This window comes from Oncorhynchus kisutch, linkage group LG17 (genome assembly GCF_002021735.2).
Source record: "Oncorhynchus kisutch isolate 150728-3 linkage group LG17, Okis_V2, whole genome shotgun sequence".
In the NCBI taxonomy this organism is placed as follows: Eukaryota; Metazoa; Chordata; class Actinopteri; order Salmoniformes; family Salmonidae; genus Oncorhynchus; species Oncorhynchus kisutch.
The window spans coordinates 62,440,789-62,452,263 of record NC_034190.2 but is presented as its reverse complement, the minus strand read 5'-3'; the positions used below and the strand labels follow the sequence as shown (position 1 = coordinate 62,452,263).

General features: G+C 42.5%; 2 protein-coding genes across 6 annotated transcripts in view; one reads left to right on the top strand and one right to left on the bottom strand.

Moving 5' to 3' along the window:
• The first annotated feature begins 249 nt into the window (after positions 1-249).
• Positions 250-2,880, top strand: LOC109908074 (ubiA prenyltransferase domain-containing protein 1-like). Its single transcript, XM_020506507.2, has 3 exons — positions 250-445; positions 975-1,588; positions 1,741-2,880. The coding sequence occupies exons 2-3, from the start codon at positions 994-996 to the stop codon at positions 2,226-2,228; spliced, it is 1,083 nt and encodes a 360-aa protein (XP_020362096.1). The 5' UTR covers positions 250-445; positions 975-993; the 3' UTR covers positions 2,229-2,880.
• A 3,003-nt stretch (positions 2,881-5,883) lies between these two features.
• The window catches only part of LOC109908073 (E3 ubiquitin-protein ligase MIB2), a 76,180-nt gene continuing 70,588 nt past the window's right edge, over positions 5,884-11,475 (bottom strand). For all 5 annotated transcript variants that reach the window (XM_031794334.1, XM_031794335.1, XM_020506505.2 and 2 more), the window contains 3 exons: positions 9,721-9,914; positions 9,261-9,326; positions 5,884-9,060 (listed from right to left, as the gene is read on the bottom strand). In XM_031794334.1, the coding sequence (XP_031650194.1) occupies positions 8,828-9,060; positions 9,261-9,326; positions 9,721-9,914 (493 nt within the window). In that variant the 3' untranslated portion in view covers positions 5,884-8,827. The remainder of the gene's footprint in view (positions 9,061-9,260; positions 9,327-9,720; positions 9,915-11,475) is intronic.

Sequence of the window (11,475 nt, the reverse complement as noted above, 5' to 3'; positions counted from 1 at the left end):
CTGTCTCTACCCTATGGCAAATTTTACACGGAGCTGTTTTGACCCACCACCAAAGAACCAATCATGTAATTCCTGCCTTAGTATTTGTAATATATGAGTTGGTGCGAGTGTGATAATAAGCGATACTTTTTATAAAAAATGTTTAGAGAAATATATATTTTAATTCATCTTGAGAAAAGGGGTATTGGACATGTCAGCGTCACAAGACGCGGAACTCAGATGACATTGGAATGCGTTTCCAACGGTGCCTATTTATACTGCACTTTGGTTGGACAAAATGGCGTCCGTCAGGGTTAACTGTGATCAGCCAGTGAAATATCCTCAAAATTGACACGTAGCAGGCTTGCCAACGGAGCAGGGTCAGCCCTGTAGTTATGTAGCGGTCACAGAAAGATGTTGTTACATGGTGTGAAATAGTTTATGAGAGAAAGGATACATAAAACAGGTAATATCCGGTGTCGAACATTTCAATTCTCCCTGGCTATTGGCTAGCTAGCTAATTAGCACACTGGCTAGTTTGCGTTTAGCTTTAATCCTTTAATCTCTGTAGCTAGTTAGTTGACTATCCAGCCCCCTAGTGCAATGCTCTGAAGGCACATTTTACGAGGTTGTAGGAAGCAAGCAATGTGGCCATCCAACAGTTGTTTTTGTACCATTTACAAGATTGTGCATCGAAATACAGCTGGTCCAGCTAACATATTTCTAGCTACTGTTAGTCAGGATGGAAGTACTGGAAATTAAACAGACTTGTTGCCTCGTCCTAGCATGTAGTAGCGAGCTTTAATCCTGCTCAACATAAATGTATTTTTCCTGTTGCATGCTCTTGTAACCCTTCAATGATGGACAATATAATAATTGATTCTTACTGGTTTTAAATTAATTTCAGAGCCTGGATTCTGTTGCACTTAATCCTTACATGAGATGTTCACTGTATCTAAATTAGGTTATATGTGTGACCTCTAACTCCATTTCAGGTTTACTATCCATTTCTTTATGATTGTTGCTGGCACTACTGTGGACCTTGGCAGCGGTATGGCTGTGGGGCAGAAAACAAGCCACGCTGAGACATTTGTTTTGGCTGGATCGAATGGACATGAGACAAGGCATTCTGGTTTGAATGACATTGTGCGGAACCACACCTCTGACCAGCAAAGGTCAGGGATGGCCAGAGTTTCGTCCGACATGAGGAACAAGTGTGCTGCTTATGTGCTGGCCCTGCGGCCGTGGAGTTTCAGCGCCTCTCTCACACCGGTGGCGCTGGGCAGTGCCCTGGCCTACAAGCTGGAGGGCTCTGTGGACTTGATCATCCTCATGGTGTGTGCCATAGCTGTGCTGGTGGTGCATGGGGCAGGGAACCTGGTTAACACCTACTATGACTTCTCCAAAGGGATCGACCACAAGAAGAGTGATGATAGGACTCTTGTGGATGAGATCCTGGCACCGCAGGATGTTGTCATGTTTGGAGCGCTGCTCTACTCTCTGGGCTGCTTGTGTGCCACACTGCTCTACTTTCTCTCCACATTGAGGATGGAACATCTGGCCCTTATTTATTTTGGAGGGCTCTCAAGTTCTTTCCTGTACACGGGAGGTGAGCTAACCATTTAACTTGTTTTTTTTTTTAAAGATGTACTGACATTTTAAGTTATATATTTTTACCAATACTAACCACACACACACACACACACACACACACACACTAATATCCAGATACTTATGATATCTTCCTTGTCCTGTTTTCAGGCATTGGTCTTAAGTATGTGGCCCTGGGGGATGTGGTGATCCTGATCACATTTGGCCCCCTGGCAGTCATGTTTGCCCACGCCGTGCAGGTGGGCTACCTGTCAGTCCTGCCCTTGGTCTACGCCGTCCCCCTGGCCCTCAACACTGAGGCCATTCTACACAGCAACAACACCAGAGACATGGACTCTGACAAACAGGCAGGCATCGTCACTCTGGCCATTCTCATTGGGCCCACGCTGTCCTACATCCTCTTCAACCTCCTGCTGTTTTTCCCTTACGTGCTCTTCTGCATCTTGGCCACCCACTACACCATCAGCATGGCCCTGCCCCTGCTCACGCTGCCCATGGCCTTCCCCCTGGAGAGGCAGTTCCGCAGCCAGTGCTATTCCAAGATCCCCCAAAAGACAGCTAAGCTCAACCTCCTGATGGGACTTTTCTATGTCTTTGGAATCATTCTGGCACCTCAAGGCAGCTTACCGCTACTGTGAATCCAATTGTAGATAACTTTTTTTTTATAGCTTTAAAAAAAAAAAGTTGATGTACATCTTTGTATTTATGATTAGCTTGAGTTCAAAGGCTTTAATGTGTTGTTTAGTTTATACATCGAGAAACAGATAGTTTAATTATTTTTCTGTAATACTGACATATAACCAGATGTATAATTGTTCCAGTATTTTGCACAAGAGTTCTGTGTATCGGTTGAAGTCTGAGATGGGTTCAGAATCATTTGGTATAAGACCACAGTAAGAGAAGACGTTTGAAGTCCCTATGCCTCATGAGGACAGACGTGGAAGATACAGTTGCATCGGGTCCTTTTGCTACCGGTGATGCAATTGTTCAAAATGTCAATAAACCAAATCTATACCTTTTAATCTCTACATTTAAATTAAATGTCTTATTTTAGGACCATAGATTTTATATATTCTTCAGGTTGAGGTTAAAATTATCAACAGAAATGTTATGTTTTCGGAAATGAGACGGTAGCCTTGTAATTCAAGTTTTGGAGTCACGGATTGGAATTGTCCATTTTAATTTTCAAACATAGGAGTTCAACGGTTCATCGATCCAGTCCAGAAATCAGTACAAACTGATGCGATGTGAGTACATGGAAATGCCCCCTAAATGGTCCAGATCTCATCTTAATTTTAATTGGACTAGTTGGTGACCTTTTTAGGATTTTACCATTAGGCTATATGTTTTGAGTAGTTATGGATTCATTAACAAATTACATCCTATTGTATTTGTTTTTCCTATTCCTCACATTACATTGTTTGAAATTGGGGCATAAGTTTTTTTTTTTTATCGATTGCTATTTCAAAATTTACTGAAGGTTCTGTCAAAATTAATTATTTAAATAATTTGAACTATTGTCCTTTACATTTTGCAAAGTTTTTGAAATATGCAATGTAAACGGGGCCACTGTGTGTGCCCAATTTTTCCACCACAGAGAATAGCTTTTGGTTGAATGCCAAAAATTTCAGGCACAGAGTTTCTTAATACTGTACAGTCTTTGCTTCAGGTGTGAATATGACATCAGATCCTGGTGCTAATCATCAGGTTTGCAAGCCCACAGTATTAATCCCCTGAAAGGTGGTCCTTTGACTCTAGAGAGACTTCCCCCTAACTGCAGATCTGCAATGGTTGATATGCAATCATGCAGGCTACTCTTGCAATAAACCGTTGCAGTTTGGGGTAGTTCAATCCATCAATTAATTTAACAAATATTTACTTGGCAATACTTCCTTAATTTTTGACTTGGAAGGCACCGCTGTCTCAACTCCAATGGCTAGTTGCAGGTGGGTCGTTGGAATTTAGGAAATGCTCCATCATTAAATTAAATATTTTTTGTGCACCATGAATTAATCCAACAATGTATAATGCTGCCATCTCAACCTGGTCTCAGAGCATTTCGTATTATTATGTAAGTAAATCCGATACACTCCATTTAATTTGTGGATGTCCAGCACCCATTTTGTATTATATGTTAAGAATTTGCAGAACGTATATGTTTACGAATTCTAGCTAGCTGGTTAGCTAGCCAACTCGTTAGCTAGGTGTTAAGGTTAGGAGAAGGGTTAGCTAAACGGTTAAGGTTAGGGGATGGGTTAGCTAACATGCTAAGTTGTTGCAAAGTAACTAAAAATTAAGTTGTTGAAAAGTTGCTAATTAGCTTAAATGCTAAAGTTGTCCCTCATGAGATTCAATGTCCTAACAATGCTAGGCATCGTCCACAAAGTGGCATGGCAGGATGCTTAGCTCCCTCCTATCCTTTCTTTGGATTGGTGGATACATTCAATTATGTAATAGTTGATTGAATATTCATTGAGGGTTGTTGACGTCAACCGCCTTTATTCAATGGATAAATGCTATGCTATAAGCCTCATGCCAGTAATGTGCATAGCCATCTCGGATATAGTGTTTTTTTTCTTAAAGTTGCGGGGATGTCACTTGTCCTACTTATATCCGTACACTCATAACCTAAGCATTACGAAACGTATATTCAATCAAATAAACCTCACGTAGTAAATAAGCCATTAAATTTTTTGTTGACCAAATTCGACACACAATGACTGACCTCCATTTCAAAACTCCTTGCTCGGTGGGCGATAAAACGCCACCTGCTGGAGGGAGATAGATTTCCCGCCGAGTTTAGGCCTCTACCTCTTCCTCTCTGTCTTCTCTGATTGATCGAAACAGGTGGGGTGCCCGACGCTTAATTTCTGAGCAGGCTACAGCAATTTGTGGTGGATACCCACCTATCTCAATCAGTAGCTATCTTTCCATTTATAACGTTTGAATAGAAAATAGGTGCGTTCTCATTTAAATATATTGTCGATATAAACGGTTGGACGCAATGACGTCACATCAACAACAACAAAAAACTACTACACTAACCACGTTTCCATCCAGGCATTTCATGCGGATGAATGACCTGACGCATAAAAAAGCCACGACCTGGCTATGATCAGAGGCAGTAGTGATGACCACACATGTTCTCTTGATAAGTGTGAATTGGACCATTTTCCTGTCCTGCTAAGCATTCGAAATGTAACAAGTGCTTTTGAGTGTCAGGGAAAATGTATGAAGTAAAAGTACATTATTTTCTTTATGTAGTGGACGCCTGCCTCGAAGAGCGAGATCACCCAGTCCCCTGGTTCGGGGGGGCCCTCATGCTTGGTCCTGGTGCTATTTTTGTCGAAGCGTGCATAAAATGCATTGAATTAGTCTGGTAGTGAGGCATAGTGTGGCAGATCATGGCTGGGTCTTCCTTTGTAATACGTAATAGAACGTAGCCTCTGCCACATGATGTGAGCGTCAGAGCTTGTGTAATAGGATTCCACCTGGTTCCTATGGTCCTTTTGCTTGTTTGGTGGCTCTCCAGAGGTCGTAGCGGGACTTCTTGTACTTGTTTGTGTCTTCAGCAGTAGCCTAGGAGTTGGCTTTGATAGCCCGGTGTGTGGTAGCCCTGTCCTTTATTTTAGCACCAACCTCTGTGTTAATCCAGGGCTTTTGATTGGGGGAAGCAGTGAACCTTCACTGTGGGGACAATGCCGTTGATGCATTTCCTAATGAAGCCTGTGATGGAGAGAGATCCTTGATGAAAACCTGCTCCAGAGAGCTCAGAACCACAGACGGGAAAAGGTTAACCTTCCAACAGGACAACGACCCTAAGCACACAGCCAAGACAATGCAGGAGTGGCTTTGGGACAAGTCTCTGAATGTCCTTGAGTGGCCCAGCCAGAGCTCGGGCTTGAACCTGATCGAACATCTCTGGAGAGACCTGAAAATAGCTGCAGCGACATTCCCTATCCAACCTGACAGAGCTTGAGAGAAACTCCCCAAATACAGGTGTGCCAAGTTTGTAGCATCATACCCAAGAAGACTTGAGGCTGTAATCGCTGCCAAAGGTTCTTCAAAGTACTGAGTAAAGGGTTTGAATACTTATGTAAATGTGATTTCCTTTTTGTTTTTTAAATGTGCAAAAATTAAAAAAAACATTTTTGCTTTTCATTATGGTGTATTGTGTGTAGATTGAGAAAAATACATTACACATTTTTGAAAAATTCAAGGTGTCTGAATACTTTCCGAATGCACTGTACATGTTGGGAGGAGACAGTGACTGATTAAGCGCAGAACACCAAATACTTATAAAACAGTTCCATATTTATTGCAAAATATTTTCGGACAGAATACAACTGAACAAACACGTCAACGTTGGAGGAATGGACAGTAAGGCCAACATCAGAACTCCAAGTGCTGTACACACAAATAGTAACATTTCTTGCTTAAATAGTATATGTAGTTCTCATAGCAAACCTCTAGTAGTACATTTCCAAACCTCCTGGCTCTCCTAAATAATGGTTTTTACCTGTGTACAGAGAATACTCACATGACCCAATGTAAGGACACCAGATGACAATCTTTAATGATCATAAAGACTCGATTCATTAAAATTATAACGTTTTGGCTCAAATTTTTCTTTCTTCTTCTTTAATATCAGTTGTCATTGAGAAGCTGGGAAAGAGGGAATGGGTGTAGTCTCATGACACCCTATTCCCCATGTAGTGCACAACTTTTTTTGTAACCTACAGCCTGTTTTCCATAGCATACTCACAATATGCTCTTGCTCTTTTGCCCAAATAGTACATAGCTATGATAGTTTGAGACAAAATCAACATTGGGAGCCACAATAGTGCTATTGAATTATTTCAAAACATTGATAATGGCTAGAGCATTATATCTAGATGAACTAGGCTGTGCAGTCCTGTGCACATCCTTTTAAAGATTTGGCACTGGTGTAGTAGTACTTCTTAGAGTAAACCTTACTTTCCCCCGCTTGTACCCTCTCTCACATCTTTACAACCTTTCCACAAAAAGGCAGAGTAAGACAGGTTACATTTTTTCTAACATTCAAAATGTACATCTTAATTGGCTTACCGAAAGCTGGGATCTACAAACCCCTGTCAATGGAAGTTTACAATAGAAAAAACGAATCGATCATTTTTTAAAAACACATAAGCCCTTTGGAAAACAAACCAAAAAATACAAAGGATGATGTACAATCCAAAATGCTTTGCCAAACAGACTGGGGAGGGTTTCTTCTAAGTAGGCTGAATATGATACGAGACACGTAACTACAGATGTACAGTTCCACTTTTTTTGTTGCCATGTCTAATTCAATGTTTACTGTTTGAGAAAAAAATACATTACAAGAGTCCAAAGGCTGCCAAAAGTCCACATTGTGACAAAATAAAGAACAAGCATATACATAATTTTTCTGACTCAGCTTTTAGAGAAGTTTACCCACCTCCATTGACCAATAATCCTTTCTGATCTGTATTGGAGGAGTTATCTTCCTCTATCCAAAGAACACCAAGGCTTCCAGAAATCAAAGGTAATTCTGCCCGCAAGAGTCCAAAGTTGACCTAAACTCAATGACAAACCTTTCTGCACCACCCAATTGGCTGAGCCCTGTCTGAGGCTGAGTGTGATGATGCTAGCAAGCGGATGGGCAGCTAACCCACTTGCTGGGCAGTACAACGCTACGCTACACGCTGAGTGGACGGACAGAGGCGCTCAGGTTCAGACAACAACAGACACGGGCTTCGTTCATGCTTTTTATACAAATCTACAAAGAACAATAGGTATCTGGGTGATGGTATAAGGAAAATGAGTTGCACTGCCACTGCGACAGCAGACCAATAAGTATTTCCTTTCTTTTAAAGCAACACGCAAACCTCTCTTATGGTGTATTTCAACATTCATTTCATACCAAAAGCAAGAACGGTATGTTGGGCTGAAGTGAACTCATCTACACGTCTATTCTGCTATAAAACAGTCCAAGCTGTTGTTTTACCAGATATCTACAAGTCCCTTAGTAAATGCACAACAAATTGTCAGAAGGCTCTAATGTAAAAACGTTTGACAAAAACAAAACATTCCACAACCCTTTTGATACTAGAAGTGTTTCAATGAATCAGGACCCTGAGTAGAGAAGGACATAGGCTTGGGTGAAATTACAGCAGAAATCCTTTTTTTGCAGATCAAACACCAAAAATAATATGACTTTAGCTAAATAGAAACACCTTCAGACATGAATAACTCAGTACTAATTACGGGTACTCTTAAAACCACACATGTAACCAAATCCACAACAAAGTCTTCAGCTTAGAATATGCATGTACTCATGCATATAGTGTGTATTTTCCTCTTACGTATGTACGGCAAGCGGGAGGGGCTATACAGAGGAGCCTTTAGTTATACCATCACCCTCTGGAGACTAACACTTATTACAAACAGCTTCATATGAAGGAGAGCAAACATAATACACAGGATTCAAGACAGGGAGATGGACTGTTCTCTGCAGCCTTGTAAACAGGGGAGGTAAGACAGGCAAACGGGGTGCAATCAAATGGGGAATAACAGACATCCTCTTAGAGCAGCACAGGTGAGGGCCTATTCAGATGGACATCCTCCCTGGTTCGTAGGGACATCCTCCTTGTTCACCAATATGAGTGGAGCTTGCGGCACAACCACCTCCTCCTGATGTAACCGGCTGTGGCTGCTGGTTACTGGGGGCCACGGAGAAAGCATTGCAGAGCCTTTCAGGGGTAGTGGATGGATTTTTTTCCCCATGCAGAAATGGGCAACAAAAAAAACTAAATCTAGTCAGTATGACCATATCCAGCTATGTGACACTGCTGGAAACCCTGGGGTGTATTCATTACGGAAACCGTTTACTCTTTAAGAACAAAATGGAAGCAAACAAAGCAAATGGAACGAAACACGGAGGGAACTACCTGAATTTGCCCAATAGAAACTCTAATTTGTGTTTTTCTGTTTTGAGTAAACAGTTTCTGTGGCAAAACATTTTGCAACAGAATCGGCGTAATGATTACACCCCTGGCGCAACAGAACACAACAAAGCGCAGCGGCTGAGCCAGGATGGATGAGCAAGTGGCTTATCCCAAAGGACTGAGACGCAGACTGACCGACTAACGGACACCAGCAGAAAACGGGCAACAAGCTGACCACCCCTGGGCCACTTCATGGGGGGGAGAAAGGAGGCGGAGGACAGGGGCCTGGGTCAGACAAAGAGCTGAATGCGCTCGCGGATGGTCTGCCTGCAGATGGGGCATGTCTTGAGGGCGGCGCTGCAGTCGATGCAGGAGGCGTGGCCGCACTGAAAGACCAGCTTGATGTGGTTGTCGATGCAGATGGGGCAGGTGATACGCTCCTCCATCTGGCGGTAGCGTGACTGTAGCTGCTCCAGCAGGTTGTGCTGCTCCGAGTCCGGGCTGCAGTCCACCTCTGTCTGGTCTGGAGAGAGAGGAGGGGGATACATGTCATTCACTTCACCATTTAACATCACACTCCACTAAAAGGTATTGTGATCTGTACTAGTATTATCAGGACATCTATTTATGTTGTAGCTTCTATTTATCAATTACTACCAATGCCCCTCACCGACACACATCAGAAAACAAGAAAGGGCTTCTACTCATCTGTGGTATCATTACCTTGTCTTATTTTCTTGGTGATCGTGACCTGGCATTTGATGCATTTCTTCATTCGATGAGCACACTCTGGAGATATTAGGGAGAGGCACAAGGAGTTACTTCAGATCTTGTGGGAAAGCCAAAGGCCGGTTTCTTAGAAACTGATTAAACCTAGTCCTGGACTAAAACCACTTCCAATGGATACATTTTAGTCCAGGACTAGTCTTAATGCTCCAGCTGCCCCACCAACATTCTTTCTTGCACAGACACACACACACACACAGACACACACACACACAGAGACACACACACACACACACACAGAGACACACACTCACACACACAGAGACACACACACACACACACAGAGACACACACACACACACACACACAGAGACACACACACACACACACACACAGAGACACACACACACACACACACACACACACACACACACACACACACACACACGCCATCTACCTTCGCAGGCGACGCTGTGCTGGCAGGGGCAGAAGAGGACGAGCAGCGTCAGTTCAGAGCAGATGAGACACTCGCTGGGCCCCGGCAGGACGGGCATGGCCAGGTTAGTCATGGTATTGGGCGTGGTGTGGACCCGCCGCAGGCTGGTGCTGCTCAGTGACGTGCCGCACGTGATGGCCTGCAGCCGCTGCAACCTGGAGGAACGGATGGATGAAAAGACTGATTGGTACACATAGTGTACGATAGGATTTGTTCTCTTATCTTTGTTTTGGTTAGTTTTTTGTTCTCATCTTTTCCACTTATTTTAAAGCCCATTTACAATGGCAAAGAAAAAGTATGTGAACCCCTTGGAATTACCTGGGTTTCTGCATAAATTGTTCATCAAATTTGATCTGATCTTCATCTAAATCACAACAATACACAAACAGTGTGCTTAAACTAATAACACAAATGGCATTTTTTTGTCTATATTTAATACATAATTTAAACATTCACAGTGTAGGTTGTAAAACGTACGTGAACCCCTAGGCTAATGACTAGGGTTAAAGAAGTATCTCTAAAAGCCTTGGAGTCCATCAGTCCATCATGGTAAGACAAATTGTCTATAAATGGAGAAAGTTTAGCACTGCTGCTACTCTCCCTAGGAGTGGCTGTCCTGCAAAAAATGACTGCAAGAGCACAGCACAGAATGCTAAGAGTGTCAGCTAAAGATTTACAGAAATCTCTGGAATATGCTAACATCTCTGTTGACGAGTCTACAATACGTAAAACACTAAACAAGAATGGTGTTCATGGGAGTACACCACGGAAGAAGCCACTGCTGTCCAAAAAAACCCATTGCTGCATGTCTGAAGTTTGCGAAAGTGCACCTGGATATTCCACAGTGCTACTGGCAAAATATTCTGTGGACAGATGAAACTAAAATGGAGTTGTTTGGAAGGAACACACAACACTATCTGTGGAGAAAAGAATGGCACAGCACACCAACATTAAAACCTCATCCCAACTGTAAACTATGGTGGAGGGAGCATCATGGTTTTGGGCTGCTTTGCTGCCTCAGGGCTTGGACAGCTTGCTATCATCGACGGAAAAATGAATTCCAAAGTTTATCAAGACATTTTGCAGGAGAAAGTTAGGCTATTTGTCCCCCAATTGAAGCTCAATAGAATATGGGTGATGCAACAGGACAATGACCCAAAATACAGAAGTAAATCAACAACAGAATGGCTTCTACAGAAGAAAATACACCTTCTGAAGTGGCCCAGTCAGTGTCCTGACCTCAAGAGAGCAGTTTACACAAGACATCCCAAGAATATGGCTGAACTGAAACAGTAAAAAAAAAAAAAGGAATGGTCCAAAATTCCTTCTGACTGTTATGCAGGTCTGATCTGCAACTACAGAAAACGTTTGGTTGAGGTTATTGCTGCCAAAGGAGGGTCAACCAAATCCAAGGGTTCACATACTTTTCCCACACTGCACTGTGAATTTTTGCACAGTGTGTTCAATAAAGACATGAAAAGGTATAATTGTTTGTGTGTTATTAGCTTAAGCAGACCGTGTTTGTCTATTGTTGTGATCGAAATGTTATGACCAATTTATGTAGAAATCCAGGTATTTCCAAAGGGTTCACATACTTTTCCTTGCCACTGTATGTCTGATTGGGGCCTTAATCTCCAGGCTGACCCTTCATAGCAATGAGTGTAAAAGGTGCTGTTATAATAGTAGAACCATTAAGGACCATACAGCCAGCCAGTC